The following is a 22,049-nucleotide window of genomic DNA, read 5'->3' as shown; positions in this document are numbered from 1 at the left end:
ATATAAATTTTCATTCACGATAGCAGACGGCTGCCTAACGCAGCAAGCTCTTTTTCCTTCTCACGTGAAAGTTCTCAATCAGGTCGCCATCGCGCGAAAGTACTGAGAACTATGTGACGTGCAGTAAAACTGGGCCAATTAAAGACATCTCTGTTTGCCGGCGTTTCGTTTACATTCAGTGCTTCTTTAGAGTGTCGATCGATTTATTCGAAGTAGTAAGAGAAAATTACGCAGTTATCATTTTAACTGAAATAACCATACGATTGATCTAATGAAATTCGGAAACAACCATCTGCAGAGTTCTTAAAGGGCTCCAGAAATGCAAGAAGATGACATTGTTAATTTCTCCAGAGTGACGAAGCGCACCGAATTTTACCGAGTGAATTAAACATGACTGCCGAAGAGCGTACATTAGGCCGAACGTGACGCCAGCGAGATCTCGGCTTCGTAAGAACAACCACCTTCGTATACAGCTGAATAAAAACCACCATGAAATTATCAAAATAGAAAGAAAGAAAGAAAGAAAGAAAGAAAGAAAGAAAGAAAGGAAAAGAAAAGAAAGGAAGAAAGAAAGAAAGAAAGAAAGAAAGAAGAAAGAAAGAAAAAGAAAGAAGAAAGAAAGAAGAAAGAAAGAAAGAAAAAAGAAAGAAAGAAAGAAAGAAAGAAAGAAAGAAAGAAAGAAAGAAAGAAAGAAAGAAAGAAAGGAAGAAAGAAAGAAAGAAAGAAAGAACACATGTGCCACAAAGTACGCGAAGCAGATAATTCTGCTTTCCGTACCTCCACCATCCGCCGGTGGCACGGTGATTTGATTTGATCATACCTAGTGCTCTATTTCGGCGATTGTTATGTACATAAACATTAGCTTTGCTCAGTTTCATTCAAGATGTATAGTCATACAGACACATCGCTTATTGCTTCACTTTCCGCCAGTTTAAGAAAGCCTTAAGTGTAATTGAGACACACACGACGATGTTAATGCTTGCTTCTCGCTACTAGTTGTAGATGACCACTGACATGGACACGGAACTCCCCCAACACTGACCTCCACCGCGTCGTTACCGTACCAGTCCATTCGGTATTTGGGCAGGCGGAGTTCCAGTTCTACGCCATAATCGATTCTCAGATCACATTTCGCCCGACATCTCCCAGGTCACATGTATTTCCAGCTCTCTTGTGACGTTTACTTTACTTTGAGCCCTGCCATTCTGCGCCACATTGGTACATGATTCACTCACTTTAGATATTCTGCTACTTGCACATCATTGAGTGAGTGAGTAAAAACTTTAGAGAAAATACATAAACGAATTCGCCGCAATGGTCGGGGCCTCTATCAATGAACATTTGATACTTCTTATTTTGCGTCGTATTTTTTTTCTTTTTTCACAATGCCACGTGAATAAAAAGCAGCTGTCATCATGAGCCGACTGAATTTTTGAACAGGTACATAGAAAAAAAAATCTGCTAAGTCATCGCCGACATCCGCGGCCTTTCCTTAAAATGGTGGGCTTCGAAAGCGCAGTAGAGCATCGTTCATACATTAAAACACACACGCACACACAGACGGGAAACGTACAATCCGAATTCACTAAAACATCGCGCAGTTTCGCTTCATAACGATCTCCCGAATGTTGGCATTGGGAAATTGCACGAAAGAGGAACGCATGAACGAGGTTCTACTGTAATATATATCGCACGCGCGTGATCAAAGCTCTCTAGGGTTACACAGCTTGAGAACACAGCTTGCTAGAGAACATAACTTGCTGCTGTGTTCGTCTAAATTCAGCGCTGTTTTCCTTTCCTTGCGTGATCAAAACCGTTCGTGTTTCTAGCAAAGAAAACATGACTGCATTTTAAGCGACTGCCGACGCTGATATAGCAAGCTATAGTTTCGAACTTAAAAATAAGGAGGCATCAAAATCCCTCGGGGAATTTTCACAGAGAGACGTTCGTGCTATTAAGCAATGCCTTGACCTCGGTGCTCAGTGAAAGCGAATATTCGCCGTAATTAAATCTTGCGGTCTTACGTGCCAGAACAACGATGCAGCCACAAGGCATGGCTACGGCAATGACAAGACATTTCGACATTTGGTTGACTCAATATAGAAGCTCAACAGGAGATGTCTCAACGCGTCCCTCTCACGTTAGCACATCGAAGCAAAGTCACGCGGCTTTTTACGTATTCGCCTAAGACGTCTGGAAGGCGAAAGCCATCTTCTGCTTGTTCTCAGTTGATTCTATCGATCCCGTCAAAAAGCTTTGTGCACCCAACGTGGTTTTACACTCCCTCCGGTATCGGGTGAATTGGAAGTTTTCTGCACCTCACGTGGTTTTGCAGCGCCTCCGTGAACTGCCCGCCTTTGACTAAGCGACGATGTTATGCGGTGATGCTATCGTGTGACGTCAAGTGATGTGACGTCATGGTGACGTCACGATGAAGTCGCAAATTTTGACGCCTTGCGAGACGTCATGATGACGTCATACAGTGACGTCGTATGACGATGATTCTTTATTATCACTCGTGTTGACGCCGTCGCCTCTGCCGACGCCGACGGTCACTTTTAGCGTTTGATGAGACATCTAAGGCTCTCGCCTTAATAAACCTTTCCTTCAGTGGAGCCTCAACCGGACACAATGCTCAAACGGCGATGCCTGTCCTGGAATGTCTTTTGCCGGCACAGACGGTTCAAGAGAATCGGCGCGAATTCCGACGGCTATCCGAGGTACTTCCCTGATATACTACCATGAGCGCTGTCCTTTTGCTCGCTTCCTGATACATTAAACGCAATAGGTAACACTAAACAGCCAACCGCGCGGCTGGTTGTGCTTACATAGCAATCGGAAATCGATTGAAGGAAAAAAAAAAGCAGTACACGTTAAGTACGGTCACGTATGGGATGGGAAGAATAAAACGGGGTGCAGAGGGTACAACTGTATAATTTACTGGTTGTTGCGTGAGCGTTGATCGACTGTAATTAGGGCGGCGAATTCAAGACGGTTCCCTCGGATATCGACCGAGAAACGCAAGAAGCACCACTGGCTAAGACGACAGGCATTGATTTATGACCGCCTCTCTCGTGTCTTCGCCGAGACCGGCGGACAACAAAGACCGCTCCCGAACAATTTCCGGGTCCGACCCGTGGCAGATGGCCGCATGTAAAGACATCTGAGATAGAGTGGTGGCGGCCACACACTATGCTTGCGTGATGTATGTCGCATTTGTTATGTGGAATTCATTCAGTAATTACTACGGAAGAAAAAATACCCTGCTGTTGCATTCCCTCATTAACTACGGCAGTGCGAGGAAGCACATTTCCCCTCCATTTCGAACTTAGTTGAGAGTTCGTGCTTTGTTAGCTTTTTTTTTTACTTGAAATGTATGCAAGGAGGGTGTTTTAGCCTCGTGATACGGCTGTGTTAGTGCATGCGCAACCAAAAATTACATTCAGCATTTGGAACGAAATATATTTACTGATAAACATTTATTTGTTACGGTGTACTGTTATTGCAGAGTGTATGGATGTTATTTTTTTCCTAATTATATGTTTCTTAAAAGACGTTAGCGCTTTTATAGAGCGCCGGCTACTCTTTTTAGCAGATAATAGAATTCGCGAAAATCACAGCGATGGAATAAAATTACATAAAGGAGCGCATATGAAGAATTCATGTAAATAAGTCAAGCTACAAAGATTGTCACATGTTGACGAAGTCCATTCACGTAGCGACACGAGAAACAACACAAAATACAGTCCAGTCAAATAACAATATAGTTAACAAAAAATTCGGTTACGTAAGAGCATCCTACATACTGAACAAAAGGCTACACAACGTCCATTCACGTAACAACAGTGAAATGGGAAAAGTACTGCCCAGACAGAACGACACTCACGCTTCATGTGTATGAGTGTCGTTCTGTCTGGGCGGGGTTTCACATTCACCTCGGGCCGATAGCTTTACAGCAAAAAGCTATGCTTGCCAAATACAGCGCCCCTGAACTTCTACGCCTTTTGGTCATTTCTATAAACCATTCCTCCATCGCACTTCTAGTAATCATTCTGCCATTCACTTGGGTCGCTGTGGTCTTTCACTCAAGTGACAAGAATCCAATAGGAGATGTAGAGTAATTGGGACTTTGTTATCTACCCCCCCCCCCCCAAGACACGCCCAAACAATAGATTATCTCATCAATTAGGTTCAAATGAACGCAACGAGGAAAGTATATAACAGCTGCAGGTATATAACAGCGAGGAAGGTATATAACAGCATGGGCCGGGCACGTAGCACGTCGACAGGACAACCGGTGGTCATTAAGGGTAACTGACTGGATTCCAAGAGATGGCAAACGCGTGAGGGGGAGACAGAAAATTAGGTGGGTAGATGAGATTAAGAAGTTTGCAGGTATTACGTGGCAGCAGAAAGCACAGGGCCGGGTTGATTGGCGGAACATGGGAGAGGCCTTTGCCCTGCAGTGGGCGTAGACAGGCTGATGATGAATGCAACGACAAACTGCGGCAAATCCTTGGTCAGGCCGCGCCAAGTTGCACCTACAGTAGATGTAATCCAGCAACGAGTTGACTAAAGTGGGTGATTTTCGTTTTCTTAAATTATGAGAAAAGATGCTGGTGTCGTCGCTTTGCATTCTAACAACTCATGTTCTCATATAGTTGGCTACATCGAACACGTCGGATGTGTCTATTAAATCACCTTATTGCACGGAATGAAACCTTTAAGCCAGATATACGAGTGTTCGAAGTAAAAGTCGCGGTAATGCCAGAAGGAAAGTAAGGAGAACTAATTAAATCACTATATAGGTCAAGTTTAGACGTCGAGGCGTTCAGAAGCGCTTCCTAGTATTGTCTCGAATTCACTAGACCAGTTTATACGCTATACAAAGAAGTGATGCGCAAGCCAAGCTATTCTCTGTGCCCAGGCTTCTTGTTTTAATAGATATGCTGACTGAAAGCCTATGCCAGGACCAAGCACCTAGCATCACGAACAGACTTGAGAAGGCAGCCCACGAGATAGCGGCGTTTCGGACCCGTATTTCCTTTCCAAGAATAATTCGGGTGCTCATCGTACAAAGCACCTGAAGCTACAAAGCGTACAAAGCGTACAAGATATACAGAAAGCTTCTTTTCAAAGTCACGTGGGAGTTTATAAGCGCATCGGCGTTCGTACTCGCAGTAACTGGCGTTGAATTATTGTACAAATTTTCGTAAAGTTATATAATTTTCTATGCTCGCGACGTTTGATCGTCTGCATTGGCCTGGCGGGTTCCGACAACCACGGTGGCGTACCGTGCACACCGATGCACCCCACCGTACCTAAAGGCATTCAAAATAAAAAAGAAAACACGCGGCCGAATCAGTGCGCAGCTTGGCCCCGTGCTCGATTAAAAACGAATCTCGTTCTCGGAGTTTGATTAGCAGAAATGTCTGCTGCACGGTCTGCTCTCGATCGTCGCCGTGTCTCGCAGAAAAAGAGGGTGAGTAATCTTGCCGCGGGCTCGACTCGAGATTGAAATCTGCGCAAAAACAATTACTTCAAAAAACAATAACTAGCAAGAACGACGACGAGAAGCCGTGGTGCACTCTAAGAAAAAAAAGAGTATGCGTGACTCTTTTCGGAGAGTTCTGACTTGCCACGTATACGACTCTCTTTAAATAGTCACGGTGACTCTCTTGGTGGGTCAGGGTCGGCTCGCTCTAGGAGAGTCCCCTGACCCTCTAGGAAGAGTGCAAAGACTCTCATCGGGAGGATCACGTTATCACTCATAGGGAGTCAGACGACTCTTGCCGGTAACGCTCCTAGGGGGGTCAAGGGACCCACACCAAAGCATCAAGCGACTCCACAAGTATTTTAAGCTACTCATTTGATCCTTGCTCTATTTTTGCGCGACTACTGTTGAAAATAGTGGAGTATTCATTTTAAGCAAGTCCAATAATACTTGCCGTTCTGCCCAGCGACTGTAAAAAAAGAATAGTTCAGTTTTATAATTATTTTTAAAAAACTCGTCAAAACAACACATATTTTCCAACAAAGTTATATAGAAAGCGCGAAAAGATGGTCTGTGATTTCCAATTAAGAAGTTTGGGTATTCCTCATTTACATGCTTCTATGAGTATAGCCAAATAAATGTGTGACTGTGATGTGCACAGTGTCATATGGTGCTAAATGAACAGCAGAAATCGCCATCATGTTTCCATATTTATTCCTTGTGATTAAGAATAAATCAAAAAGTGGTGACGGCTGGAAGCATCAGACTTGTGGCTTGCTAGGTTGTCGCTCCTGTCCAGCGTGAGCACCATGAAAAACGGTATCTGAAAAGCAGAACGTGATATTATGATGAGGAAAATGAAATTGCAGTAAACGTTTGCACAACCTACACAATATAAGTGGTTCACACAGGACATAATAAAGGCTAACAACAAAACAACAAAGCACATCCTCCGGCAGCCAGAGGCATGCCGTGAGCGGTTATTGACCGCACGTTTTACAAACGTAACCCATCCTTAAATACTCAGATAAACAGATGCGAGTACTAGGGCCCGAACGACACCCAGCGCGTGCGTACGCCGTCTACGTCGAGATCAGACATGTCATATGCTAGAATTAGCGCACATAACTCCCACAATCACGTACACTCACTCGATTCTGTTATAGCGCCCAACGTCATCGCACTGTATGCAAACCACGAAACAGCAAACAGAAACGAGGGAAAAGAGTGCACGCCGGCGGCCGCAACAACGCGCGCCGTCGAAAGTCTAGAGCTTTTTCACTTCACCGGCGAGGCGTGTCCAACTTAATGACTACCGCATACTTTCTGGAAGCCACCGTACTATATCTGCACCTCAAACTACCGTCTTTAAGCCAACAAAACCATTACATATAGTGCGTCTAAGGGTTCTGTACACAGGCTCTTTTTTTTCACGTTCCCACGCGTGGAAGCACGCTGCACACTCAAGGTAGATAGAAATGTTATGATGAAGTAGACTTAAGTGCTTCTCAAAACGACATCTTGCACCTTCAGTAGTGCAGACACGACGTGCGATCAGCAAGAAATGACTCTCGATTATTGTTTGCATCGCTCACTTTATGGGAGCTTGTACAGCAACGCGCATAACGGTGGGAACTCGTTAACTGACAGCTATAGTTGGCCATCCGCAACAGCCCCGCGGGCACAGGCTGCTGTTGGAAATGGCTGGCAGATAACTTCCGCAGAGCTGCTGCAGACGCCCAGCTAAAGCTGTATAATTAGTGCCTACGAAAGCAGTACACTCACCGTTAACTGGCGCCCGTTGTCCGTATCCACAGCTCCATGAATATTCCGCCCTCCAAGCGTCACTTCGTGCACGGAGCCGGCGTCAATACCACCGAAGACGCGCAACCAACTCATCCACGCAACGCATTCCAATAGACCAGGAGACTGAGACGACTGAGAGAGGAGAGCGGCGCGCCACCCCGGCGCCAACCCCGTCTGCGTCGCCGAGCAATGCGCCACAACGGCGCCAAAGGGCGAGCGTGCGATATGTATGGCGTATACGGCGGCTCTTCCGTATACCGAAGCCAATCGAAACGCGCTTCAGGAGGGTCCAGTGACTCCTTCCCAAATGCGAACTCTTTTTTTCTGCCTGTACCTTCCAAAAGGGGGTCAGATGGACACCCGAGGAGAGTCACGGTTCCATGACCCTCTTTTGACTCTCTTTTTTCTTAGAGTGTGATTGCTCGCAGTTCCTTTCTCTCTCTCTCTCTCGCTTTTTTTTTTTTTGTTAAGGTTGCGTCTTCGCATTTCCGCCTGAACGACTCCGGAACAGGATGCGCTGACATGATTGAAAACGTGGCTATAAGTGCGCGGAAAAACCAAACAAAATTAAAAAAAAAAGGAATGTGAGAAACCGGGCTCGAAAGTGCCACGGTACTTAGGAAAAGTTTCAAGCTGCGCTTTCCCGAACAACACTTTACAGAAGGCGCGAATTATTTTCTCTTCAATGGAGCCGCCGGCGTGAAGATGTGTCGTAAACAAGTACACGGTGCAAACGCAAGCGCGACTCGTTCTCAACCCTGCTTCTGCACCCGCTGATGTCTGTGTCAGAAACCTCTTGATCGCGGTATTCGCCTACGTTTGGCATAATGCGCCACTTCCGAGGGCACTGTTTTGCATTCTCAAAATGCACGGCTTTCTCACGTTAGAACTCGTTACAATTTTGCCTCTTCGCTACGTTTCACTTGATCTTATGCGTTTTATTATTTTGAGCCAGTGTACGATATTATTTTATATAACAGTATTACATCTTTCAGTTCTCGTGTCTTGCTGCGTTAGTAGACGTTAGCAACGCTATATGTTTGTTGCATTTACATTTGCATTAACTTGACCTGTGTTGTTCTTTTTAGTTCACACAGGATTTCATTTAGTATATTTTGATACCACGTGTCATTTCATTTGTTGCCTTGTGTTATTACTAATAAGAGAGAGAGAGAGAAATGTTTTAATGAAAAGCTGGAGATGTTTGCCTGGCTATTCGCCTGACATGCTACTCCAGGTGCTCCAGGGTGATGATTATGATATATACACTGACAACCACACATACATACATAGACTGCACTGTTTACAAAGTTACGGTCAGGCTTGTGGCCCGCAAGAAAGTCAGCAGCGCTTTCGTTGCGCGTAACGCACAGGTGCTGTTTTGCCATGGGCCCAGAATGTGCCGCAGTTCTAAACACGAGTCCTGTTAGCAAGTTGCACGAAATAATAGACGATTATGCGTGTTATTTTGCGTGAGATAAGTGAACGTGCGGCTAAGTGTCTCATTTAAAAGCGGAAGTCACTCGATCTATCCAATCAAATGGGTGAATTAAGGTCAATCATATTTAGGTTTGGCGATACCCTACACAAATACTTTGGCCCACGGTTTCGTGCACGCACAAGGCCACAAAAGCCCTATACTGAGCTACCTGAAGCCAACCGGACTTCACTAGCGTCTGTGAACTACCTGTGCTAATTCGTGCTGTGTGCGTTCTCACTAACTGTCCACTTTTTCTTTCTTTCTTTCTTTCTTTCTTTCTTTCTTTCTTTCTTTCTTTCTTTCTTTCTTTCTTTCTTTCTTTCTTTCTTTCTTTCTTTCTTTCTTTCTTTCTTTCTTTCTTTCTTTCTTTCTTTCTTTCTTTCTTTCTCTTGTTCGTTCTTCTCTATGCTATCTATTATTCCCCCTCTCCCCACCCCACGTGTAGGGTAGCCAACCGAGCCAAAGCTTGGTTAACCTCCCTGCCTTTCCTCTTCGTTTCTCTCTCTCTCGCTACACAAGTTGATAGGCTGAATGATCGAAATCCGGAAAGTTGTGTCAATATCGAACGCAGAGTGTTTAGATTTTATTTGTTTTTTGATTCACGAGCAATAGTCAAGTAAGATCCTTTTACAGCAAGTAAGAGGAAAGAAAAGCGCGAGGGCGAAAAATACTTTCTAACCTTGAACTCGGGCAGATCTGCTTCTATTCCTTTACGCTACATGCATGCTAACGAGAAAGAGCCACACTAACGGCTGTAATCCCGCGTACAGTTTGAACACTTGGTGTTGTTTGCCAGTACTATGCCTCTTTCTACATTTTCACAGACAATACATCTTTCTGGTATGCACGCCCGCTGGAGCATACATCGCGAACCCTCGCAATACACCGACAGCTTTTAGCTTGCGCGCGTTTCACGGCCCAGCGTTGCCATTGATTATGCAGATGCTGAGAATTTAAGATCCTGTGAAAAAAAGGAAACTTCTTTTATTATGTAAGTGTTACTGATGGATGCACCTTACGCCTACTTCTAATATCAGCATTATGTTAGGTCAAGGAGATACTTCCAGTGACACTTGAAAAAAGAAAACAAAAGTTTCTTACCTTACAAGGTAAGAAAAATGTGTAAACAGTAAGGACAGCTGCGCGAGTTGGCGTGGTAACAAAATTAATGAACAGCCCACCGTCCTGTTCTCGCTTATTTTGCTGTCTCTCTCTTTCATTTTGTTTATTAAGTATGTGTATACAGAAGAATGATTGCACACATGTGTTGCCAACCACTGACACGCTGCGGTAGAAATTCAGAAAGGTAGCCGTACTAAAAACGAAAGCAAAAAATTATTTCTGCAGAAATGCATTCCTACAGGTCTCGCTCGCTTTTCATAAAAATAAAAAAACAACTAAAAAATGAACCTCGAGCAGAACTATGCAGGCTATTACTAATTGCGAACAAATCATGGATAATGTATTTATTTGTATATTTGCCCCTTCTAGCATTGGTGAAGCTTGGTGGGCAAGTTGGTGAATCATGATGCGTAAGAACAGCGCGAACGTAAAGCACGGGACGAGGAAGGAACACACACGACGACACAGCGCTCGTGTGTGTTCCTTCCTCGTCCCGTGCTTTACGTTCGCGCTGTTCTTACGCATTCCTTCTAGTAAACTTCCAATATATGCTCTACAGCAGACCTAATGAAAAATAAGAAGAAAAGAAAGTGTCACATTGTAAAGGACAGTAATTCCCTCGCGAAGTCTAGTCTTCACGCTAAGCGATTTGCTTTGAGCATTGAGCATAGACTAGCTTCGGCTGTAGGCTCAACAGGCATTTGTGAAAATTTCTGCGGGAAAATGTTGTATCAAATCAAGATAGGCCATACCGCTAGGCCTTGTCACCCCCTCCCTTCTCTGACGCATCTCTTGCCTTGATGTGCCCAGAGGCGCTGTTCACCGAGTGCTTGTGTCGCAATGTTCTTCTCGTTTGCAGTTGGTGGTTCTGCAGGAGTTCTGCGAGTCATCGCGCCGGTACTGCCCCCCGGGGGAAAAGGGCACTCCGGGACATCCAGGTTGGTCCTAGCTCACTCGTCAAGTGCGGGACGTGAATAAAAGAATCAACATTTGCCTAAGGAGTGCATATGCGACGCTTGTAGCCCATGCTGCTTTTAGTCCCAGCGGGGATCAGACGCGCGTACTTCGGGCATCAGTGTAGCTTGCAGATCGTGAAGGTTGCAGAGGGAATGCCTAGACCTCAGGTATATTTTCGTACATAGGAGCACGATGCCGAACGTGAGCGCTAGTTTGGAGTTGATACTGCATGGTTTATTGGCCCCCATGTGCTATGCCGCCCTCCTTACTTTGTACACACCTGGCGTCGAAGCTACTCTTTTTAAAACTAATTGATCATTTGTAGGCATATAACGGACAGACACACACCTTGATGGCAGCTTCTTTTCATTCCTTAATCCCCTTCGCCCAGCATAGGATAGCAAAGCGGACGTGCGTCTGGTTGGCCTTTCCTTCGTCCTTCTTGCGTCGAAGCTTTTCACAGTTGACAGAAGAGGCAAGGGAGTGCTTCCCTCTTGTCTGCCTCAAACAAACGGTATCGATGCCGAGGTGCGCTGCAAAGCGGCGATGTCCCTAGAGCGCTGGCGGGAAATCCCTTAGGAAACAGAACTGACAGTGGCTTGACAGCATGGTGTCTGCAGAAAATTTTGGCCGTTTCCATCCATCCAAACAGCAACACAGAAAATGAGCAATAACCACTTTCTATGTCTTGCACAATAAGAAATGTCCTTCGTGTCACTCATGAAAAAGTACAGTATCTTGCACTGCTGGCTTTTAACACATACTTGAATTTTCAGGCCACAAGCACTTCGGCGTTACTGTCACTAATAACCTATTTTGGAACATGTACATTAAGAAAATTTGCACGTCAGCCTTTCGGAAACCGTGCTTAGTATGGCACGAAGCGCACAACGCCTCTTCCTGCACTATACCAGTGAGTTATACTGCTCTGATCAAAATCACGTTTCAATCCTCATGTGTCATTGAGACACGCACAGTGATGACAGCATTAACATGACTTGACGTCTACAGAGGAAAGCCATTAGACCCGAAGTATTCTAGGCGTGCTCACCCCTTCCGACTAATGAAAGATAACGACAACGAGCCTACCCACTTGAGAAGAAAATCTACGCGGATGCAATTCCTATCCTTGCTCCTGACTGACAAGCCTGCCATCGACTTCAATGATTGCCTGTGACTGGACCAGCACAAAACGTCAAACCGCATTCTACTTAATGTCATACTTCGCCTAAGCTGATACGTGTAAAACCCTTTTCTTTCCCAGGGCAATAAGAGTGTGGAATTATTTATTGTTTGTTTATTTCGTTTGAATACATAGAAAACACGAAGACACAGAGGAAATAGGGAAAGAACAGGCTGACAACTGCCACCTAAAGGGGCACAACGCCTGTCTGCTCATTTGGGAAAGGGGAAACATAGGGGAAAGGAAGATAGGGGGGGGGGGAAGAGGAAAGAAAATAGGAAAGAAAAAAAGAAACAAATAACACAGACGTAAACACGAATAAGTGGTCACATGGAAAAATGTCTATACGCACGAGGCCCAATCGGTATTTTTTAAGAAAGTAAGTAGGGCTCGATGGGCCTGGTCACGCCGAGCAGCACAAACCCCCGGGAACAGGCAGTCATCAAGGTTCGTACACTTTAGACCAATAAGTCCATATTCCTTGATGAGCAGTGCTCGCTGCATAACGAATGCCGTACACTAAGAAATTATGTGATCTAGTGTCTCCCTGGAGCCACACGACGTACATGATGGACTGTCTGCACGACCTTGTCGGTATAATCGTTCACGCACTGCTACAGAGCCAACTCTTAGCTTATATAAGAGGGCTGTGTCACGACGAGGCAATCCACGACCACGAATACGGGCAGGGAACAATCCGCTTGCTACACGTTGGTCAGGGTGCTGCTTTAAAAGATGTCGGCGGATCAACAGACGAGCGTTGTCTAACAGGCATGAAATTTCTTGGCAGTCACACTTGTTGTGGGCACAACTTGAAGCTAGGTTATCGGCCTCTTCATTCCCAGCAATACCCACATGCGAATGTATCCACTGGCAAATGAGGGACACCCCACTAGAAATAATGTTTGTGGCACATTTTACTATGCTGCATGTAATTGGACCATCGCAGTCTTTCCTCAATAGTCTGCTAAGGGCAGCACGAGAGTCTGTGAGTATGACAATCTTTGGTGCTGCCAATTCTTCTTGAACGTCTTTCACAGCAACATCAATCGCTGATAGTTCCGCAGTTGTTGATGAAGATGGATGCGATATGCGAAACACCCGTCTGATATTAGTCGAAGGGCAATAGAAAGCTGCAGAGCCACCTTGGCCGTCGCTGCGTACAAATACGTCTGTAAATACATGGAGATAATCGTCAAATTTTTCAAATAGGTGCGACATATAACATGCATCAAACACTCACACGGAGTAACCTGCCCGACACATCGCCTGTGTTTCTTCTGTCTGCCTACCCTGCTGCAACGTTGTGCATTTAATTGCCTTCTGCCTACTCTGGCTGCGTCGATTGATTAAACTATGAATTTATTGCTAAATTTCTTAAATGATTTGATTTGATCAATGCTCTGCGCAGGCAACCCAGGACTAAAGGGTGACAAGGGCGAACGTGGTGACCGCGGCTTCCCTGGTGAGCCGGGCAGTATAGGCCCTCACGGGCCGCAAGGCATGCCGGGACTGTTTGGACCAAAGGGTAAGCCAAGAAGCACTCGTGCAACCTCTAGGGATGCCTCATGCTGATCTTATCGACAGGTCATGTTTTATAATGATCGCCCACGAACAAGAACATGCATACTGAGGAGCAACTGAAATAAGTAACTGAGATGACATTCAACGTTTCTATAGACGACAGATTAGGAACATAGATAGTTACACAGATGTGTCATGAACACTAAAACGATAAGAACATGCCAGGCTTTAAGCAAACAAAAAGAACTTCATGAAGAAAGCCACAGAGCCCGCTAGGTGCTAACTCCGGAACCCTTCCGCCGCGGTGGGCCGCTGCCTTGCGCAGCCCCAGCCTCGGCGACCAACTTTGGGCTGTCCAGCAGGCCCGCGAGGCGGCGGTGAGGCAAGGCCTCGACGTCCCCACGTGGGAGACCTAAAGCCCAGTCGGCGAAAGCTCTGCCGGACCATCAATAAAGTTGTTACCAACCAAAGAAAGCCACAATGCCGAGCCATGTCGGAGGTTGAGACAGTCGAGACATATTAAGGCGAAAGCCTTAGATGCCTCATCAAACACGAAAATTGACCGTTGGAGTCGGTGCCGTACGCGTGCCATGGCGTCGGCGTCAACACGAGCGATGGATGGATGGAAAGAACTTCATTAAGATGAAAAATCATCATCACGTGATGACGTCATCGTATTAAATCATCATAACGTCACAGATAGCCAAATTGTGTGTCGTCACATGATGATGTCATCAAATGGCATCGTCTCTAGGTCAAAAGTGAGCCGATCACGGAGGCAGTGCAAAACCACGTTAGGTGCAGAAGGAAGGAAGGAGAAGGAAAGAAAGGAAAGGCAGGGTTGTTAACCAGTCTAGAAGGACCGATGGGAGGGGGCTGGGGAAGGATCAGTACATCGAGTTCGGCGAAAAAGAAGATGGCCTTCGCCTTCGAGTCGTTTTAGGCGAATGCATAAGGGACCCTGTAAATTTTTATTTTTATACTGTCACCAGTTAAAATAAAAAGAAATAGCCACCTACCACGCTCAGCTTCCCTCATTCACCTGTCGCGCCTTAGCTCGAAGTAAATGGAGCCCAATCTGATTTACGAGTGCCAGAGAAGCCTGACGAATAAGAACCCAGTCCTTTGACACTATCTTGTCGACATCAGGCCCTGCATGCAGTAATGGGTCTTCGTTTGCTTGCTCACACTAAGATGGAAACTTCTTGAAATACTCTGGGTGTTTCCGTTGGTAGACTCCACGGGCTTGTTTCTTCGCTGCAGCATGGCCTCTGTGCACACGCATGCAGCTTAATCGAAGCAGCAACCTCCAATGCATTTCTCCAGCTGCGATTCAATGTTACTGTACCGCTTCTAAGTATGAAGGAAAGAAGGTGACTTTTAAGGGCTCGTTTTTTTCTTTGTTAGACACCATATTAATGAGAACTAACAGACAATAATGCCAAGGAAAGTATAAGGGGTGTTATTTTTAGTAATTAGGATATAAATGTGAAGAAAGTAAAGTGGACGAAAAGATAACTCCCTGCCGGCGGCAAGCTATCTTTTCGTCCACTTTACTTTCTTCACATTTATATCCTAATTACTACAAATAACATCCTCTATACTTTCCTTGGCATTATTGTCTGTTAGTTATCATTAATATACCGCTTCTAGTAAGAAGTGGTTTCGCAAAGGTCATTGCCTTTTGAAATGTTCCACTTAAATGTCAGCTAAATGTCAGTTAAATACTTTACGTGATCTCTACTGAAATTATGTTATAGTATTACTCACGTACATGGTATTTATGATCTGATGTGCATATTTGTACTATCAATGTCGTATATGCTGCCAATGAAAGGGTTTTCAGGAACCCAGTCAAGCTGCCTAGAGCAGCTTTTAGCTAGCCCTAAAGATCATCGAGATTTTTTTCTGGTAAAAGAAATTATGATTGATTGATTGATTGATGATTGATTGATTGATTGATTGATTGATTGATTGATTGATTGATTGATTGATTGATTGATTGATTGATTGATTGATTGATTGATTGATTGAAATTCCCACGATTGCGTCGTGCAAAACTGGAAAGGCACTCGAGCGCGCACTGCGCCTTTGCCATAATTGTGACATCAGTGGTATGAGCAAACCTTACAGGCCTTTCCTCCTCGCAGCCTCAGCCTTGTGAACACAAGGTCCGCAATAAATTTGCAGCGGGAAAGTGCACAAAACGCAATTACGTCTCACGAAACAATAAGACCCCAATTATGCGCCTTGTTTATGCGATCGCAACATTCATCGCACCTTCGGTTTTTGTCGAGGTCAGTCATTTGACTGTGACGGTTAGTGCCGTCCAAGATTAGAGCAGCGTATGCGTGAATACTTGCACAATGCAGTGCAAGGAACTAAAAAGTAAGCCCAATAGGAGCACAGACGCTGTTTATTTGCATACTATCGTGTCTTGCAGGAGTAAATAACCCGCGCAAGACTACATGTGCTGTATTCAGTGAGAGTAACAATTAGGTGGCTGAAGGATGTTCGGATATTAAGAAAGAGACGCGTACATTTAGCAAAAGTTTACGAAGTCCTAATTTACGCTGGTAAGAAGTACCGCAGTGGTAGAAGGCGAACTAAGGATACGGCTTTGCAGGATTTACGTGCACGGAAAAGCGTAAGGAAATGGGAGACGGCTTGCATTGCAAATTTCTTGCTCTTCCATGCGAACACTGCGGGTTAGCGCTGCGTACAACCCGAGCCTTGCCTTTTATTCGTTAACAGCCAAGTTTCTCTGGCCGTCTTGTTTGGGCAGCGACGCAGCACAAGCGCAAGAGGAGTGTGTGCGAAAACGACGCGTCAGATCAAGGAGCAAGTTTGTGTGCTCGGCGAGCAAGGAGGTCTTAGGGGTGTAGCGAGGCGTGGCTGGGGGCTTTTGCGTGCGGTGGCCCGAACTGAATAAAATATGCCCCGCTCCTTCCTTCGCGCGTTCTGTCTCGCATTCCTGCGTTTCGGACCTCGGCGGGCAGCAGCCGTTTCTGCCGAGCACAGCGCGTCGTCGGTGCACCGCCCGCTGCGAACGCGTGCTGCGGGCTTCGCGTATACAGAGAAGTGTTTCGGAGAAATCGAATATTGTTGCGTGCAGGGAGCACCAAAGCCATTACGAAGCGGTATTTTTTTTTTTTTTTCAGTATAGCATGGTGCAAAAAGGACGCAAGTTTCTCAAAGAGACAGATAATGTGTTTGACGTATTCTTATCGGCCGGAATGCACCTGAATAAACACTCGCTGGGAACACTGAAGATTATGGATAAGTTGAGCAGCCCTGTGAGAAATAAGCCATTGAAACATTAATAAAACCATGCAGCCTACGTTTCCGCGTGCTTCACGTTGTCACAATGTTCGTTATGCGAGTTAAAAATGGAGGTTTCAGAGAGGGCAAGTAAAAGACTGGCCGACGCAGGATGACCATCTCGAATTCTGTCGGGAGAATACCATCAATACACATCCCTTTGTTAACTTCTTGCGATTACGAACTGCACGTAGATCACTATAGTTCTTCCTGCTGCACTTAAGTATATTTCAGTTACCGGTTCCCATCCAGAAATAAGAATAACAGACGACAACCTTCAGCAAAAGCGGCAGATGGTTGAATTTCTGTCAACCCCCGCTGATCGAACTGCGTTTGTTTTTTTGTCGAAGCACTTGCTTTTTTTTTTAACTTTATCTCCATGTTTTATTTTATTTTCTCATACAGCTTTTCTCAATCATCGCGCGACGTTCCATTATCTGTCACTGATTATAGGCGAGCACTGCAAGAGCAGGTAAAAACAACATACGTGCCTCTTTTTTTTTAGCGAATGCTGGTTAAAGCGGACCTGCCTCGTCGAGCGCCGCGACAACTCTTTCCTCGTAATCAGTTCTCGCTAGGCGCGCGGTAAGAAACTACAGCGACGGAAGCTCGAGACGTACGACGCGCGCACGCGCCGCGAAGGCGACCGAAGACGATGTACACCATGTAATGAGAACTGGGCCCCACCTCGAGAGCTATACCACACTAAAGGGATTAGGAGGCCGTCGGTGGAGATTTATCTTGGGCTTCTAATCCTCTTCTCGGTGCTTTGAGCGGGACGTCGACATCCGTTCTCCTCCTGGCCGCTTCCTCGCAGTGGCTCTCGTTTCGCAGCGTGTTCTTTGTTGTCAGTGCCGATCCGTGAGACATTGTTTTCTTTTCTGCCTTCTTTGTATAAAACGCAGTTCATTCTTTTCCTCCGCGATGGAAGGATTCGTCGTGTTCCTTGTTGATTGCCCCGGTACGAACTCACGGCAGGACAATATTGTCCGGTGACTCGGTACGTGGCTGAAGACGGTGCTTTTGCTGGGCCACCGGAGGGGTCGCGTGGCACCGTGCCAGTGCGGCCTGGCTTCGTTCTTTGAGACGCAGCCGGGGGACAGGGTTCTCTTTTTCTTTCCTAAGTTTGTTTCTTTTTTGTCGTTGCTCGTCTCGTTCCGAGAGAGGGCGAAAACGAGGTGTAAGGCGTAGAAGGGTCGCTACTTCTCGTGGAAGCCATGTTCATTCGATGCTTAGAGAAGAACAATTTGGTCAGGGCAAGCCATAATATTTAGGCCTTAGATCGCTCACCAAACACGAAAGTTGACCGTCGGCGTCGGCATCAGCACGAGTGATGCAACATTAGTGATGACGTCACTATATGACGTCATCATGACGTCACTGTGACGTAACATAACGTGACGTCACATGATGACATCTTCACACGACATCATCGCTTTGTCAAAGCTGGACCGATCACGGAGGCAGTAGAAAACCAGGTGACGTGCAGAAAGTTTTCGGAAGGGACGGCGGAGGATCAATTCATAGACTGAGAATGAAAAGAATGAGACGGCTTTCGCCTTCGAGTCGTCTTAGGCGAATGCATAAAATAAGGATCCTGTAAGTTTCTCTACTTCACGGCGGGACTGTGTTTGTTGCGCGGTGCCTTACGCAACAAAGTTGTGTTAACTCTCTCTGGAGTGATTGCCCAATCCTTAGCGGGCTAGCTATACGAGGAGTATTTCGTTAGTTTAGATAAACATGTGCGAACTACGAACGGCCGTTAAACAGTGTCGCGCTTATATTTCCGATTCTGGCGATCGAATGCAAACCGACTGCTTAAACTGGCCGCAATTATTTTTTCGACTTTATGTCTTGCTTTGTCAACTGGACTCCGCCGAAGAGAGGCCACTCTGCTGTGCCGGTTATGGCTAAGAGTGGCTTTCACAAAGTCATTTTCCTTCCTTATAAATGGCAGACAACGCTCTTTGCGACGTCTGCGGTATTGAGGAGGCTTTGCAGCACAACTTCTGCCACTGCCCTCGCTACGCTGTGCAGAGACGATCACTCACGATCGTTCTTGCTCGCCTTGACCGCAGACCGACGTCGCCGGCAACTATCCTCGATTGTCATTCTGAAAGGTCATCGAGGCTTATAGCAACGAAGGCATTGTTGAAATTTCTTGGGAAAACGTATACTTGCACAGGAGGCTATAATGCCGTATACCGCACAAGACTGTGACGTTGTGTGTGTGCTCCCTCTTTATTTTCAATCTCCCCTGTGCGAGGTAGCGTACCGGTTACGCTAAACTATTCAACATCCCAGTGTTTCCTCGCTATCCATTTTTCCTTCCCTCTCTTGCTTCGAAATGCACGTAGTTTTCTGATTCGAGGGTACTGACGCTTGAGAAAATTCGAATGTTAAGAAGAAGAAGAACGGAAACTTTATTGTCAAATCAATGAGATTTGAGTCCGGCGTCTTTTTAGTGGGCCTGGGCACCCACCGCGGACGCGGTTCCGAGACCTTGTCTCGAAGCGGCTTCCTCGGCACGCTGGACGGCCCAGAGTTGTGCTGTCAGGTTCGAGCTGAGCAGTGCGGTCTTCCAGCGCGAGCGGAGGCTGGCGGTGGAAGAGACGGATGAATCGGCACTGTTCGATTTGTCTATGTTAAGGAATACCAGTATTTTCTTGTTGCTAAACATGACGATTTTTAGTTAACGGCGTTTCGTTTGTGCCTTATTAGGTTTCTTTTCTGCTCCAAAGTAAGTATGATTAAATCAATATGTTATAAATATGAAATTCCATCTTCTGTATACTGAGGCATGGACGTCGAAGCCATAAGAGTAATGGGCAAGTTAAACTGTGAAGCCACGTCGCAAATAAGTAATGTAATATCTTTAGGCCATCGACAATGCGGTAGCACTCTAAATATCAATGGGCTACTCCGCAAGAAATAGTTCCTGCCAAAGACTTTATAAAAAGTTCTTCTTTTTGGACTTCCCGAGGGACGTCTTCCGACTTTTTCTTCCCTTTCTCCTTGTTTTATTAGCTCCAGGGGCAGTCTCCCTTAGGGACTCCATTTGTGATTCAATGCCCGGTCGGGCGAACAACTTCCGACTTTTCTTATGTGATTATTGTAGCTGACAACTATTGTGCGCAGTTTGTTCCGGTCGATGGGCCCTCCACTAAGCTATTTTTCGGGCTGCGCTGCAATTTTTAGCCAAGCCGTAACGATCCGAGTGGCTCTAATTGTTCCAGCGATCAATTCGCCAGCGCGGCTGCCTTCTCGGCTTCACTTATTGACGAAAGCGGCGATGGTCAATGAGAGTTCGACACTTCACTGTGCTGGCGATAAAAGCCGAAGCAGCTTCCTTTCTGCAGCCACTCTAATTGTCTCCGACGGGGTGTCGCCGAAGAATAGGAGTGTGATTATCCACGATGCTCTCCGCAGCCCGGTTTGAAGCAATTATTGCGAGCCAATTTTGAAAGTGATGTCGAATTCTTTATGAAAACTGAGCTCTGCTTATTCGAAGTATCCGTCATTATATGGGCACTCTATAATGACGTAATAATGGCTCTGTGGTAGAGGTAATGCCAGACGCGCAGATCGCCACTGCAATTGTGCAGTGGCAGTCAAGGACCGCCATACTGTCGAATACCAGGACATTGTTGCGATGCTTCGGTTTCTTATGGATACTGTAGGCGCGTTCTTCAATTAGCTGAACATTCCCACGGCCCGAACTGCTCCACAACTGCTGGACGTTCTTAATTCAGTGTTTTCAGTTCTTCAGTGACCACCATGTCTCGTCCACGGCACTCTTTTCGCATTGAAGTCAGAAAGGCTGCGATTTCGCAATCGAATGTCATAGCGCTGAAGTCGCGTATTCCTCAGTGAACGATTGTAATCCTGTGTGCGTGCAGTGCTCGCCTTCTCGTTTTTTTCTTTTCTCTCTTTCTAGTCCCCATTCACTTATTCCCAGTGTACGGTAGCAAACCGGACGCTCGTCTGATTTACCACCCTGCCGTTTCTCTTCTTCCTTTCTTTCTCTCTCTCTCCGAGTACGTTACGCGCGGTAACACGACGAAGATGGTGGGCGCAGCACGGCATGGCAGCATTCCGTTAAACGAGATTCCTGTGCCGATTCCTTTGAGTCCATTTTTGTGACCTCCATTAACGTTGTCGTTGTACTGAAGCTAATGAACAAAAGAAGCGACGGCAAAAGAACGGAACTGCGTTCTCGATATGTCACCGTTAATGGAGACAGGTCAGGGGCAATGTCAAGAATCGCCGCGTCATTCTGAAAACAAGAGTCCCTACAGGAGAGACTCGTTTCTTAATGCGCTTCACAAGCAAGCTAAGCCGTCGTCAATTAATCTTCTGGAAACCGTGTACGCCGCGTAATTTGTTGTCCGTTTATTATTTCTTATCGCATACCACGTGGTCCCGTTTCTAGGCACACACACACGCACGCACACACAGCTGGCACCTAGCAGACGTGTACCGAATAACGATGCTGGCAATAAAGCCTCGAGATTCCTTTGTGTTCACTGTTCGCGTGAATGCGCTTCCAGTACATGCCTCGACAACGCACCGAAGATGACTCGCGGGAACTTTAACAAAAAGAAAGCGAGTATCAAACAGTTTGGGCGTAAGGGAAGACGGCCGTGTACACACGAAACAATTACTGCACTCAATTACGTTAGAAGCAACAACAGAAAAAACGAGGAAGAAAAATTCGACTTTCCTGGCACTGAGGCTCGACGATTACATTCGTGAAAAAAAAAGTTTCGTCGCCCGCAAAACAGTGTTAAACGATGAAGAAGAAAAAAAGAAAACACAAGGAAAGCTGCCGCCGCACGAAGAGCGACTGACGTTAGTAACGTGGCTCGTCCCACTCGGCGCTTAATACATGGCTGCGAGAAGAAGAAGACGGGGATGGTCTTCTGTCTTACTTAGCTCTTGCGCAGTCTGGAGAAAACGCGGCGGCGCCAGAGCCAGCTGCAAACATCGAGGCAAAGAGCGCGCGCGCCGCTAACTCTGTGATGAACACGCTGTCCCTGTCTCATTAAACGGGGCTTAAACAACTTCCTCTCTTTGGCAAGCAAGAAATTCGTATTTGTCAGCCCTCTTCTCATCCCGCAGCTCTCTTCTTGTATTAGCAGCAGCGGCAGTCTTTACTAAAA

The 22,049-nt window shown here is 46.0% G+C and overlaps 1 protein-coding gene across 1 annotated transcript in view; it reads left to right on the top strand.

Annotated features, from left to right (window-relative positions):
- LOC119389458 (uncharacterized) overlaps positions 1-22,049 on the top strand; it is a 133,219-nt gene that overhangs the window by 40,385 nt on the left and 70,785 nt on the right. The window contains exons 2-3 of the mRNA XM_037656732.2: positions 10,762-10,840; positions 13,454-13,570. Coding sequence (XP_037512660.1) covers positions 10,762-10,840; positions 13,454-13,570 — 196 coding nt within the window. The remainder of the gene's footprint in view (positions 1-10,761; positions 10,841-13,453; positions 13,571-22,049) is intronic.

This window comes from Rhipicephalus sanguineus, chromosome 4 (genome assembly GCF_013339695.2).
Source record: "Rhipicephalus sanguineus isolate Rsan-2018 chromosome 4, BIME_Rsan_1.4, whole genome shotgun sequence".
Taxonomy (NCBI): domain Eukaryota; kingdom Metazoa; phylum Arthropoda; class Arachnida; order Ixodida; family Ixodidae; genus Rhipicephalus; species Rhipicephalus sanguineus.
Note: the sequence above shows the minus strand (reverse complement) of the source record. Positions and strands in the feature narration are given on the sequence as shown.